Raw genomic sequence first — 15,502 nt, 5'->3', positions numbered from 1 at the left:
TCCTCAATAACAACACAGACCTCGCAGTTAGACCTCTACTCTCTCTCCCACTTTTGTTATATATATATATATATATATATATTGAGTTCCTGGATTAATTAGATTGCTTTAACACCTTAGGAACTTGCAGCCTCTCTCTTTATTTTGTGTATTTTTCTAAAACACAGGTATTTTTAAGTAGTAGTTTTCAATCGAATGTGGGAAATGACATTTTTGAAACTGCATTAGACAGTGTATAATCTTCTTTTGGATGAAGGTTTTTGTTTAGTTTTTTTCAAAAGGCTTTTTTGTCTTTTATTTTGTTTTTGAGTTTGCCTGAATATTGAGTAGCTCTAAAAAGGAAAAGTGTTGGATTTACTGCTGTGAATAGTAATCAGTTTCTCTGCTTTATAGCTCCATGTGGCGGGAACCTGACAGGTCCTAGTGGTCTGATTTTGTCTCCAGACTATCCTGAGCCTTACCCTCATGGAAGAGAGTGTGACTGGACTGTTACTGTCACACAGGATTATGTCATTGCTCTCAGCTTCAACCAGTAAGCCTCACACTAACTGCTACACGTGTGTTGATCATGAAATGCAAGACTATTAGCATAGCTGTCTGTATAAGCAGTTGTCACGGTACTTAATGTTCATCCCAGCTGCAAATGTTTTGTAATTTTATGTAAATGTCTGTTACTAGGTTTAGCTTGGAGCCCAGTTATGACTTCTTACATATCTACGATGGGCCGGACTCTCTCAGCCCCTTGCTGGGTAGTTTCTATGGCACGGATGTTCCAGATCGCATTGAGAGCAGTTCCAACACGTTGTTCCTGGCTTTTCGCAGCGATGCTTCTCTCAGCAGCAATGGCTTTGTGCTGCAGTACACAGGTGGGCACCTTTTTGGAATCGTGGCTTGAAAACCTACTGCGTTTGATTCACTGGACAAAATTGTGTGTCTTCCTTAGTAAAGGTTTTTCATCATCATCTCCAGCATCATATAATTCTAAACAAAACTGTGAATTTTAAGTAGTATGCCATGCTTTATACTCTAAACAATTCTTTCTCTGGCAGAGTGAGAATGACTTTACCCTCTGCCACCTATCGACCTTGCAGATTGTTTTCTTTTATAACTTTCTTTTTCGTCTAGTCCAAAGCAAGTGAGATTAGTGGGGTGAAAATTGCTTCGGAGAAAGAATGAGCTGTGGCGTCCTGATCACCGCAGTCATTATTGATCTGTACCTCCTCTAGTACCCGACAAACACAAAGAATTATGAAAATGAAAAGCCGACGGCATGTTTGCTTGAGCGGTAGCAGGCAGTGCTTCGCAGCTGTAGAACAGCCACAAGACCTTATAGAGGAACATTTTGCTGTCTCGTATCCAAGCTCAGCTGACCGCAGCATGTTGTTTAGGGGACCTAGATTTATTTGCTCCTGAGGTACTATGTACTGAACACATGGTGCAGAATGAGCACAGACATCCTAGAAAGCGGTTAAAGATAACATCACACATCTGTGTTTTCTGCATTTGTGATTCACACATGGAGGAATGCCTCAGTGGCTGTGTGTTAAAGACATTTTCCTAACAGATATACAGACTGGTGAACAAGCTCTAAATTAGACAGGGCATCTTCGTTAAGGGCTTTGCTTGAGAGAACAGTGTTAAATCTTCCTAAATCTCCCAGCCTCAATTAGAGCTGTTTAAGGTATCAGACATTTAACCAATTCAAGATCAACCTTGATTTTCTTGGCTGGTGTGCAGATGGGATTTGATCTAACAACTCAACTGATTGTGGAATGTTTCCCCTTTTTACGCAATAGAGCTCTCGATTCATTTACAAACTGAGCATAAATGGCGCGCGCACGGTCTTTTACAGAGCCTACCCCTTAACTTACTCCAAGCAATATCTACTGCAGTGGGTGACTCAGTGTGTGATATTGTATGGCCAATCTGGTAGAGCAGATGGACTCAGTGTGTGGCTCAGAAAAACTCACTCTCCCTACTTCCAATTCTCCACACTAATGAACCATAACCAAATAATACATAAATTACCTCCTCAGTTTCAGACAAACAACATGGCACGAAAGCATGTTTGGCTGCAGGTTTGGGTCTGTTTGGGGAGGAAGCAGCGAGTTGACGAGTTGGCCCCGGCTAATAGTTGGTTCGGCCCGCCACTAAAAATTTCATTACAGAATTTGCCTGAGGTGCTGTCAGCCTCTTTACAAAGCAATTGTTATGTCTTTCTGTTTCTATGTCTCTGGCCATGTCTGGTTAGGTTCTCCAGGGAAATATGTGTGCAAAAATCTTTTCCATGCCTGAGCTCGATTTGAATAACACACATAGACACACACAGAAAAGAAAAACACACACACACACACGCCCAAACAGACCCACATACTCACATCTGTCTAATTCAACTCTAAGGCTCATTTTCACTTCACATCACATCACCAAAACTCCTCTGAGTATTTTCTGAAACAGATGATCTCTCTAGCCCATTGTCTTTGCACCTGCAAATGTCCCAGGGAAAGGCTTGCTAAATCTGCTATCTTCATTCCAGCAACCGACCCTCTCACCCCTAACTTGCGTCCAGGGCCGGTCCACACCCAGTGCCTCCTACATCCATCATGCCTCCACTGTCTCTTGCCAGGTGGTACTGGTTTAATAGAGGAGGCAGCGAGGAAAGGTTCAGGTCTAAATCCTCCCATGAAAGGGCTCAATGTGTTTAGAACAGGTGCCCTGGGTGACAGACAGACAGACAGACCACATGCCTGGTCTTAGCACTCTGTTGAGCTGTGAAGGGCAGCATCCTGCCTGCTCACAGGTTCCCAGCTTTCAGGCCTTTATCCAGAGTGCACATTCTAACATGAATACAATTTTAATACATTTGATCTTCAATAGAACTTTTTTGTTTGTTCCCACACAAACAAAATTTGCAGGAAAGGTGCTTGCTTTTATTTTATTTTATGTTTTTTTTTTTTTGCTCCATATGCTTGGTAGAAGACAAAATAAGGAAAAAGGCTAATCGTGGAATAAGGGGGGGGAGAGACATTGCTTCACTTTAAACATGTCCCTTTCAGTAAAGTTAGACAGAAAAAAAACATTGTTGTTCATCCACGACAGTTGACATTGTCAATACTGTGTCAAGTAACAATATGGCATGAGAAAGAAGTGATGCCTTAAAGACATCTTTTTTTGTTGGCATCCCAGCTGACCTGCACAAACGGAGGGTGCATGCTAAAACGCTGTCTATTTAAAGTTTGCTCTCAACTAGTTGATGTGGAGATAATTTAGGTTGTTGCATGTGTTTTTGTCAGTCAGTGAATTGTAAGTTGACGTTTCCCTAACAAAACAAAACCAAAACATTGAATTCACCTTTCTTTTATACACGTGTGTGTGTGTGTGTTTCCTGTGAGAATAGAGTGGACTGTGTTTAATATAGAACTAAATTGCTTCAGGCGTTTTTCCTATGTTTATTTTAGCTGTAAGGGTGTGAAGTGTGCCAAATTGACAGGCCTCCTCTCACATGCACATTTTCCACCTAAGAACAATGTGATGGCAGATTGAGTGAGACATCTTTCTCACGACCTCAGGAGTGGTGATTGAAATGTGGTTAGATGTAGTGTGTGTGTGTATGTGTGTGTGAGCATTTGAGGGGTGGGTTATGCGTGTGTGTGTGTGAGAAAGAAAGCTTGCGTATGTGCATTGTCTTCTCTAGTTGACTGCACTGCGAAGCGTTGTGTGAGAGGCGGTTGTGTGCAGTCAGCAGACCTTGGGCCAGAGCAATGCCACTCTCAATCAGCTGCCTGTCTGTCTCCACAACCATACATACCTCCAGCAGCCACAGATGAGAAGGCACTGTCAAGGGCTAGAGAGAAAAGTGTCAGTGAGATATATTTACTGAAAGAGGAAAGCGCAGAGTAACAGAGGAAAAAAGGAAAGAGCAAGGAAAGGAGCAAAAGAAGGAACTAAGAGAATCTGAGAATATCAGGAATGGTAGACAGAAAACTATTTCTACACCAGCATCACTGCAGCTGCTTGATGCAGATATCTTTTTATTGAATACCAACACACGTTCCCTTCTGTCGCTGATTTTCCACTGTGTTACCTCTCTCCACAGAGAACCCCAGGGAGTCTTGCTTCGAGCCGGGTTTGGTGCGCAATGGCACACGGGTGGGCACCGACCTCAAGCTGGGATCCACTGTCACCTACCACTGTGACAGTGGCTACACGCTAGAGGGAGACCCAACCCTCACTTGCATCATGGGGGGAGACGGCAAGCCAAGCTGGAACAAACCCAAACCCATCTGCATTGGTAAACACTGACATCTGGAGACGGTTGTTAGGAACACAAACTGCATCACTGCTTATAGATTTATCACCTGTAAACATGCAGGCATGTGTTATGTGATTTGTGGAGGAGCTATATCTTACAGTTATATGTATGGAGCCAGTATAGCATTAATTTAATCTGCAGTGTGACGAGAGCTGCTTATTTTGCATATCTGCTGCGCACACTCACCTCCTGGCTGTTCTCTGACATTCACACGACACGACTAACGCACTGTGGATGTATCCCTCGACACCACAGAATCTGGTGTTTACAGTTTGAAGTTTCAGTTATATGTCAGGTGGAAAGCGTTCTCGCACCGCACGTATTTTCACATAAGCGGAGACAAAAAAAAATAATGGATTTAGTGCTTGCACAAAAATGCCAAGACACATGGAGCATTTTTAAGGGCTTTAAGGAGATTCGGGCCTCATCTCACCCAAGCTAACCCTGAGGGACACTTGGAAAACATTGCAATCTCACCATGGCAAACACCAGGGACATCTTCCACCTAAAGCCCAATCAGACAAGAAAAGTAATTTAGGAGTGATGGAACAGAGGGGATAGAGAAACGGGAAGTGGGGGAGAAATGGAAACTTACACTATTGGCTTTAGACCTTTCTGCTGTGTCTCCCCTGTCTCCTCATGTTTCATCTCTGTGTCTCTCCAGCTCCGTGTGGCGGACAGTACACAGGTTTGGAGGGAGTCGTCTTGTCTCCCGGTTACCCTGGAAACTACAGCAGCGCACGGACTTGTCTGTACTCTGTGGTCGTGCCCAAGGATTACGGTAAGCCAAGGAAGAGCACTATATTACTATTTTTGGTTGCTTTTCTTGGCAGATTGTAAATTGTGCATGTTTGCTTGTGCCTGTGAGTTTATGCAGTAGAGCTTAGTTATTATTAGTGCCTAGTTACTATTCAGTTATACTAAAGTGTACAAATTGTCCTTATTAGTTTCAGATTATGCTCTAATTCTTAACAAAACATTATTTCACTGTTGAAAATAGTGAAAGTAAGGTTTTTCGTTTCTGCACTCGAGTATAGTTTGTGTCGAGTGCGTAGGAGAAAACAAGTTTGTGAAAAACTTGTATATGCTTCCACACATCATCTTCATAAGTTGCAATTCAAGTGCTTGAGTCAGAGGTTTATTGGATGCCTTTTTTTTCTACACTAAGTAAAACTCTACTGATTGATAGTCCCCTTATCCATCTCACTGACATATACATATTTTCACATTACTTTGGTGGAGCAAATTCATTTCTGTCTTACACACTACAGTGTAGGTATTCTCTGCCTGAGACATGCACCAAAAAAATAATTGGTGACTGGTAGATCCGGATTTTCGTGACTTTTTTGGGTTTTTTTTTGGGAGTTTTAAAGGTCAAAACTTGCTTCCGATAGGTAAGTTGATACTGGTGCAGCAAATTATTCAGCAAAGCAACACAACAAGTGTCACACAGCTCAAACATCCAAATACAGAAGCCAGCAAGTCTCGCTCACTTGCCCACAACGCCTCTGCTTCCCTTTCTTCTTTCTCTCCTACTATTACCTGTTTCCTTTTCTCCTTCCTCTAGGTCCTTAATGAGTTAGCGACATCGCGCCTCGCTAAGGAAAAGCTGAAGTGCTATCATTGTTAAATTACACCAAACGGCAGCAGCCGGCATGTGTTTTGGCTTTGGGGTAATTCACCCCAGTCTTTTGAAATGCAGAGGTCATGGCGCCCGTTCGGAGGTCTGGCGCTGTTCCAAAATGACACAGCACCCATCCGTCTTGGGCCCTGTCGGCAACACATTTCACACAGTGGAGTCAGAACGAGAGGGAAAATTCTACTAATTAAAGTCCACATTTGCATTTTCCTGGAAAATGATAGCAAGGCCCAAGGCAGAGAGTCAAATGCTCTTCCCTCCATTCTTGCTGCCTTTCATTAGACTGATACATAGGCTATTTTTCCTCAATTTAGAGGACAGGGTCAGAGGATATACAAATAAAGAAAACTACCGAGTAGGAGATGGAAGATGCTGAGTCATGTTGAACAAGTATAACTCAGAAGATAAGGTTCCGCCATCGCATCTAATGGATGACACTGGTGCTCCGTCCCCTCTGCCTTCTTTCTGTCTCTCTCTCAAATCGTCTTCATCTCTCTCTTTAACCTGCAATATCCACCACAAGTAAACTAGACATAGATTGGATGTGAAAGGGCTGAATATGTTCAGGCAATAGCAGTAGAAAGGGTGGTTTGAAAGGATGAAAGCACCATAGTGGAGCTTTAGCTGCACATTGTACTACAGATTGGCTGTCATTGCCAAAGCCTTTCATCTACTGACAAGCCATCAAGCCCAGACAGGTCTGCTGATCTTCCCGTGTAATATCAGTTTTGGGGTTGTGTTGTCATAACTGCTGGCATTATCCACCTTGCTTTAAAGACGACATTTTGATTGAAAATGCTTTTAAGAATATTCTTTTGAATGTGAATGCTGCAGTACATTTCATGGATTTTCTATGTCATTTCAAAGGGATTTGAGAGTTTTCAGCCTGCCTGTGATGCCTTCACTGATTTTAGCTAATTTCAGTTTTCCCTGATGTCAATTTTCTGTCCATATCTGTCTTTTGTAGTGGTCTTCAGTCAGTTCGCCTTCTTCCAAACAGCTCTGAATGACATCGTGGAGGTTTATGATGGGGCAACGCAGCACTCTCGTGTTCTTAGCTCCCTTTCTGGAGCACACACAGGTACATAAACACATACATACACGCCAGATGATTTCCCACATAGTTTCTATAGAGATGTTTTAGTAGGTTTTAAATGTTAGTGAGATGGAAAGAAGAAGATGCTTACATGAAAATGGAAGTATGCAAGACATGACTCATACTCACTAGTAGAGCTTTTGTTTCATATACAATACAAGCTTATACCAAATCAACCAATGTGATTGAGACTTTTTAAGCTTCCAGCCATTATTTTTGAAAACCCAGGTGGCTAAATAAAATGTTGCGTTAGTCTTATCCCTTTCATAAAGATCCAATTGAAGTCAGAGACAAATTGCTGACACAAGCAGAGTTACCGTGGCTGCAGGTGGGCTCCAGTGAGCTGTAAAACAATTCAGCAGTGACAACAACAACTTAAATAGTCGCAGGGATAACATATCAGGAGACAGGCTCAAGAAGACGCGGTTACACTTGCTGAATTGGTATTATACAAAAATTTAAACTCTCAGGATACAGACACAGCCACAAACACACACAGACACAACCGTCTCTGTGCAGGGTTTAAACCAATGAGAGAGAGACAAGGATTTTTTTGTTACCTGAAACAAATAAACCAATTGAAGTACAGGTATAATAATCATTATAAAAAATAAGAATTGCTCAACTTTGCAGCTTAAGGCTGTTGTTCATCACCAACACAGCTACATAAATCTTTGCCAAATTTTCTGCAGTTATTCTTAATGCATAAAATGAAGTACCTTCAATAAGCACTAAAAGAATGTTCATGTGTCATAATAAATTATTGAAATACCCTTTTTTTAAGACTAAATTAATAAAACCTTTTGACAAAGCATGACAACAAAATACAGAATTTGTACTATTTTCTGCTTTATTATTCACATTACACTTTAGTTACTATGTAGTTATGCTGCGGAGCATAAATTATGTATTCCTTTAGAAGGAGAGGCACAAGAACATATTCAGTCATGCTAATAAGAAACATAAAATCACTACTCTTTCCCAGTACAACCTTAACCTAGCTTCAAGGCCTTACCTTAAATGTCCTTCAATCTTCTTTATTTGCATATAACCCTAATGTTATCCATTATAATACAGATAAATCTGACATCTACTGTCACTAGTCTCTAAATAATGTAAGACTGCCCAAACATTTCTAAGTAGATGTACAACACAAACAGGCAGAAAACAGAGCAAAGCAAATGCATAATAGAATGACAGAAGCAAAAGAGGATAACACTTGTAAGGTTAAATGTGAGACACTGAAGGATAATGAACCATTTTTTGCAACAGTGCTGTAAAATTGCGAATTCATGGTTGTGATAAATGCTGCAGCTGTGTTGATGGGCTACACAAGAAACAGCTTGAATAATGGAGGTTCAACCTTTGAAGAGGGAGAAAATGAAAAGTTGTGTAAGTTTAGGGCAGCTCTCAATCTCAGCCTGCCCCAGACCTGAAGCTTGACAATAGCTAAATGATTACTTTGGTTTGTGTCCAGAGCAGTCTTAGAAAATCCAGTTACAGCTCAATAAACAGGAAGCTATATTAACTGCTGCTGAGTCCTGGCGGCAGGTTCACAGAGCTCTCTAACCAGTGATGGCAGAGCAGAGCAGAAGCCTTTTGGCAAGGGAAGAGAGACTTGTTGCCCACACAGACAGGTGCAACCATAGAACTAGTGCACACAGGCATAACTAGCAGGAATTAGCCCACATATTAGAATTTGCACCTGCATCTAATAAAAAGCTTGAAGCATGAAGCTCCGAAACGTGTACATCTACTAGCCTATGTACTAATATCCCAAATAATAAATTGTAAAAATTGCACATTTTGTTAGTGGGTGTTTTGCTAGACACCTAAGGAAAATTGTGTGGTTTTTAGGATTTTGAGTGTTTCACTAATGTCCAGCATTTTGGAAGAGTTTGGAAGATTACTTTACACACATTCTCCTTTCTTTAAGCAACAATTTTACAAATGTTATAATGACTCACCTAAAAGCCAAGCATGTTCATATTCGCAGTCTCTTAAGTTGAAAAAAACTGCCCAACTTTTTGGGCAGAAAATGTATTATTTTAGGTCATTTTGTCAATAGTCAAATTTAAAATAATTTTAGAAAAGTGTCATTTTTATACATACACATACACAAGGCAGCCAGAACATTCTCACTACCTGGTGGTTTTGATGTTGTGCTAGATTAGAATGGGAAAAATGTGATGAAGGCCATGTTTGACAGATGTCAGATGTCATCATAGCTTGCTGCATGCAATATGTGGCTGTGTATCTGCAGACGGGTCAGGCCACCCATACCTACGACTTTCCACTGCAACATTAATATTGTGGCTGATTGTTGTACAAGCTGTCATTATAAGCAGTAAATATATAGTCAAGTAATTAATATTTTAGTGGTTGGCAGGATATTATTTGTCAAGCAGGGTAGAACACATTAGTCTAAACACAAGGCAGTGTGCTGTGATTGCTCTGACCTTGAAATGTGTATTACATGAAACTTACCTTAACATAGCATTCAGAAATATATTTTTATTATATTCATGTCTTGTGAGTCAAATCTCTCTTTTGGAAATGAGAAGGAAATGATCTGAGAAATGGTCACAATAAATAAGTGACAGGGATGGGAGAATAGAATAAAATGAAAGATAAAAGGTGGGAATTAGAAAAGAAAAGAAAACAGCATGTAGGCAGCAGGGACAAAAGGACTGAATCAAGACATTAGGGAAACTTATCTAAATGGTAATTTTAGAATTGGTGTAAAAAAGGCAATAGTCACTCACTTGGCCATCATTTTTAAATGTGACCATTTTCATTCATGTACAGTACATGTGCTGTACGTTTTACCACTTTTATTGCTAATGTGCTTTACTTTTTTTTTTTTCAGTGCTAATATGCAGCTGTATAAATAACATTTCACAAATATATTCATAAAATGTTGATTTCACGTCTCGTAATGCCAGTCAGGTTTTAATTGGGAACCGTCTGAGTTTAAGTGGTTTAACAGCTTGACCAATAATCTCTAACATTGTTTCCCATGACTGCCGTACGTGAATCAGTGCACAACAACAACTCACTCTAAATTTTGATTGCTGACTTCAAGCTAAAGTTGTATTGTGTCCTTGCGAGTCTTCCCATGACAGCGTAGAGGACCATTTTAAGGGCAGAGTGTTTTGGAGCTGCAGAGTGGCCAGAGGTGTGATATGTTACATGCTGACACAGGTTTGATCTGTCCAGATAAATACCTGCCATGCACAGCAAATTATGAAACACTGTCACCATGACAGCACACAGCAGGGGCTTTTTCTAATAAACTACCCAGCATGTCTTGAAAATCCTACAGTGGAACTTGAACAATCGTGGCGACAACACATTAAGAAACTCTGCCGTTAGAGCTATTTCTAACACCGCGCTTAAAGTCACAGAACTCCGAACGCACAAAAATGCGAGAGAAATATGCATGCACAGGATAGACTGACACACACCCAAACACACAGATGTTGCCTCCGGGGTTAAGCACGTCTGCCTCCCACTACAGTGTGACAACAAGCAGACACAGAGTAATGAGATCCACTGCAGAGAGCCAGTCAGCAGCACACTGTGAGAAAGACAGAGGCAAAGACAGAGATGCTCACACTTCGTATCATGTTCTACATCAGTCAACAAATAGTTTTCCACCACAGTAGATACATCATGGGGGGTTTCCTTGTGTTTAATTACAATATGAACTGACAAGGATAGCAGGACTTCATTTCAAGAATTCCTTCATGAGGATTACATTTTGGCACAGAGAAATGTTCTTTTTTTGCATAAACGTGTATTGTAGCAAAACATATTTAACCCCTGTTTTTAATCTAAAGAAGAAAAGAGCACAAAATACGACAACTACAGTACAGTAGAAACAACTACAGCACAGCAGCAAAATCTCTGGCACTTGTGTTTTTGATTTTTCACACATGAACAACTACTCAGGTGACCTTAGAGTCCTGGCTGTGTAGTGGGTTGTTAAAGCTTTTTGAATAGCGGGAGCTTGATTGTGGAGAGCCTTACTCAGCAGGTGACAAACCCAACCTTAAATGTGATTGTGTGTTTTGCACACAGCCAGTGAAATGAAGGGGACGTGTGATCTTTGCAGGTGGTTCTGCAGCACTTAGGAGTCTGGCTGCATTATTATAAAGCAGCTGCAAATTCTGAAGTAATGCTTTTTTAATTGGATAAGTGAACTACAGTTGCAAATGTGAATTACATGGTCCAGCTGGGGAAAAAAAAAAACAAAAAAAAAACTTAACATTGATTAAAATACAGAACAGAGCATGTTGTTTAACACTCATATACTGATTAAAAATCATTCTAAACTCCCTGAACATGTTTTAAAATACAGTACTGTAGTTAGACTGCCTTTAGAGGTCCAACCTGTGACATGATGCTATACATCAAATATTCAGGACTTTAATTTAGTTACAACATAGCTAATGGCTATCCAATAAGCATTTCAGATAACTGTTATCTTCTATGATAGTAAAATATGAGGCTAATTTTGATAATGGCAGTGCATTTGCATATTGTGATATGATCACCATCCCCACTCCTGTTAGCATTATACATTTTCATCACAATTCTTCTGGGAAAGACAAACATCACCTGTCACAGCTATAGACTAAACAGATTTTCAGTGAAATAACATACAGTATTTTCACAGTTTTGTTTTGTTATTTTTTCACACTTGCAATGCAGTTCAGGAACAAAGCTGCTAATTATTTCCATATTTAGAGACCTGCAGTATGTCCTGTTTCACAGAATCATTAGCAGAATCCTTATGACTTGAATTTTTTTTCGAATATTCATGCTGGGCACACAGATTCAGTCCCTAAATAGTCGCAAACATTCACACTTAAATTATATTGTACCAGGGAGGGGAATATTTGTTAGTACTGTAACTGCGTAGGTGATTATGTGGCAATTGGGTAGCTAGAAACAGTTGTATGTACCCACACAAATGTAGTGAAGGTAGCACTTTGCTAGAAACAGTACAAACTGTAACTTTTCTTCATCTCAGGCGAGTCGTTGCCATTAGCAACCTCCAACCAAATCCTGATTCGGTTCACCTCCAAAGGCCAGTCCAGCTCTAGAGGATTCCACCTGGTCTACCAGGGTAAGTGTGCAACACACACGACAGGCACACAAATAAATCCTACTGTCTTGTTTCTTTTGAATTCCCTGTGTTCAAGCCTCAGTTCACCTCCATAATAGATGACTTGCTGAATGATTCAAAGGGATTCACCTTCGGCCACTGTTTCAGCTGTGACATCCTTATGTGTACAGTTGCAGAAGTATATTGTATGTTGACTCACTGACTGTATTTCATTGTAAGGATGGTGGGAAAAAAAACACAGGGCAAAGAGATACTAAATGTATTTGGTATATTGATACCATTAGTGGGATTTCTAAAAAGCCCCCCAAAAAAGAAGTTGTTAAGGAAACTATTTCAAAAGCTTGAAATGTGTCAGACATGTTTGAAATTTAAAGACCGATCACCTGAAGTGACCCTGTCTTTCTCCATTTCTTCAAAAGCCGTGCCACGTACCAGTGCCACACAATGCAGCTCAGTCCCTGAGCCCCGAAATGGTCGCCGTATGGGTAACAACTTTGCTGTCGGTGCAGTTGTCCGCTTCGAGTGCAGTCCTGGTTACGTGCTAGAGGGATCAAGTGCCATTGAATGTCTGACAGTTCCCAGTGCGCTGGCTCAGTGGAACAGCTCCATACCCAGCTGTATAGGTAGGACTTGAATACTCAAAGATAGAAAACAAACACTTAACGTGTTTGTTCTTTGTTTCTTTTTCTGTCTTTACTTTCTTGCTCTGTCGCTTCTTATATTATTGCCTCTCCCAGCTGAAGCCTTGAGTGTCAAACTCTTGTTACTCTGACACAGATGTGGGCTGCCAGCCATTGCCTGTAGCAATACAGTGAGATTCAGCCATGCAGCACACAGGTGGCAGGCAATGCTGAGGGTCACACACACACACACACGCACACACACACATATACACACACATGAATATCCTTGTGCACACTTTCACTGACACAACATACAGCTGCAGCAGATGCTCCTACACTGTCACCAGATGCGTGGATGTGCAGAGCAAGCTGGAAGAGACTGTAGTCAAACCTTAGGAGTGCTACACTGTTGTGTGTATATGTGTGTGCTTGCATGTCCAAATGAATCAGAATCTGTGTGTAGTTGAGTTGGACATTTCCATTCTAATTCTGATAAATGATGAGTTGATTAGTTTAGCAAGTTCTGAAAATGTTGCTAGTTGAATGTGAAGATAATAGATGAAGACTATTTACGCGTCTATGTAATCCCCATCATGTTGGCAATATTGACACTTGTTTGGAGCGAACACTTAATCCTACAAGCAGAATCACAACTATGTTTGTGGAAAAAGATTAAGCCAATTTATAGTTGATAATCCATCGTTGTCCCCCACAGTGCCATGTGGAGGCAACCTGACCCATCGAACTGGCACCATCTTGTCACCTGGATTTCCTGAACCTTACCTCAACAGCCTTAACTGTGTGTGGAAGATCACTGTTCCTGAAGGGTCGGGAATTCAGGTTTGTATAAACCTTGGACCTAAAAAAACCCAACATCTAAAAAAAGAAATTGTGCTCAATCCATGTAAAACCCATCCACTAACCAATTATGTTACAATAAGGCGCACCTTAAAACACTAAATCTGTGTTTTAAGAGATATACAGGTTTGGTACATACACAGCACATGAAAATGTAGCCTCACACTGTTTTGATATACAATGATGTTGTGGGTTGTGACTAACTGTGGGCATGGTCTGCATACATTTGATCAGTTTAGTAGTTTGTTTCCACAATGAGACACAGTGTGTGTGTCTGGGAAAGGATGTTTTTAAAAATTCTCAGTGCAATAATAATACTTACTGGCTTACAGACATGGAACATAATAAAACATATTAATGAAGCTAAGCTTCAGAGATCTAATTGTTCACTTTAAACTTACGGAGTAATCCATTTCTAAAACTCCAATTCTGGTCAGCCTCTGACTGATCAAACACATTATATTTAACTTTAGCCTGTAACCGTTCAGCTTTGCGGGGTCCTGATGACAAGCTTCTTGGTGGTGATGTGTTTTCAGCTTGAGAAGGGCTAATTAAGAGGGCTGCTCACAGTAAATCAAAGTATAGCATTTACAGTATTTACACAAGAGCTTGTACACAACTGCAGAATCTGTGTCAGCTCAGATTTTCATTGGGCACTAAATCTAAAATCAGAAATAAGTGGCCTTAAAACCAGTGATCTCAGTGCTATTCATCAGTCATTACTACTACAACCATTACTACTACTACTGGAATTCTTGCTTTTTCCAAATTAGTTGTTTTCAAAGCTGATTTAAACAACATCTATTGTTTGGAGAATATCAGATTAAACTGCTTATATACACTTTAAACAATAGCTTATTTTGTTACTTTTCTGCAGTTGCTGCTCTTGTTGATAAAATCACCAAGGTCCTAACAGTGGTATTGCTTCAGAAACCAGCCTGCTCAGCTCAGCCACACCAAGATCTTGCATTGCACGGCTTTATTTGAACAAAGATCTCACCTCTGTCTGTTTCCTTTTCTCTTATGTGCATGCTGTGCATGCTGCAGCTGGTCGCAAAATAAGCAGACTAATTGAAGTTTTTGCCTCTCACCTACCTTGCTCTGTCTGTCACTCATCTCGAATTTAAGTTACAGACTCAAGCCCCGGACTCGAGAACCGAAAAGAGCGTATGACATGCTAACTGTAGAGGACTTGCTGCTCACTGTCTAAACTCTCTGCACCTGAATCATCCTCATCCACACTGCTCCTGCTCCTCCTCATCTCGTTCACACCACTGTCCTTTCCATCTTTGTCTGTCTTTCTCGCTGTTGCACCCCTTTTACCAGCTAGCAGATAGACATTAGATTGGGGTGTCACGATCCAGAAGAGAACTTAAAGCAGTGAGGTGCCTTGCCGGCACATTCGCTGTGGCGCCCTAATGAAAGATCAATCTGTGATCTGCCTTGTCTCCCTGAGGTGCGCCAGAGCTCCTACCGCCCCTTTAATTGGCTCATATCCGATTTATAACCATCAGAGGCAGAGGGGAAGGCTGAGGAAGAGATGTGAGAGGGAGGCTTGGACAAAGTGAAAGAACGAAATAGGTCACATAGATTGCTGTAGAAGTAGGATGGAGTTTAGCTAAAGGCAGAGGACAACGCTATAATGGATGGCACATTGTAGCCCCTTCCACACATTCACCTTCCTTTATGTTAAAGTGCTCCGGTAGTTTTACTTACTAGAGGTAAGTCTAACCTTTCACTTCCTTTGGTCAGCATTTAACAGAAAAAATAATATTCAGCAATTAGGCAGCTTAAATGTTATATTTGCAGTATGTGGTAAGCAAAAGAAAGACTATATTTA

General features: G+C 40.8%; 1 protein-coding gene across 1 annotated transcript in view; it reads left to right on the top strand.

The window, feature by feature from the left end:
- csmd2 (CUB and Sushi multiple domains 2) overlaps window positions 1-15,502 on the top strand; it is a 192,584-nt gene that overhangs the window by 129,314 nt on the left and 47,768 nt on the right. Inside the window, exons 29-36 of the mRNA XM_026348691.1 lie at window positions 394-532; window positions 679-866; window positions 4,097-4,291; window positions 4,977-5,093; window positions 6,919-7,032; window positions 12,086-12,181; window positions 12,601-12,804; window positions 13,520-13,644. Coding sequence (XP_026204476.1) covers window positions 394-532; window positions 679-866; window positions 4,097-4,291; window positions 4,977-5,093; window positions 6,919-7,032; window positions 12,086-12,181; window positions 12,601-12,804; window positions 13,520-13,644 — 1,178 coding nt within the window. The remainder of the gene's footprint in view (window positions 1-393; window positions 533-678; window positions 867-4,096; window positions 4,292-4,976; window positions 5,094-6,918; window positions 7,033-12,085; window positions 12,182-12,600; window positions 12,805-13,519; window positions 13,645-15,502) is intronic.

This window comes from Anabas testudineus, chromosome 11 (assembly GCF_900324465.2).
Source record: "Anabas testudineus chromosome 11, fAnaTes1.2, whole genome shotgun sequence".
NCBI classification, from domain to species: domain Eukaryota; kingdom Metazoa; phylum Chordata; class Actinopteri; order Anabantiformes; family Anabantidae; genus Anabas; species Anabas testudineus.
The sequence above is the reverse complement of the archived record's forward strand: the minus strand, read 5'-3'. Positions and strand labels throughout refer to the sequence as shown.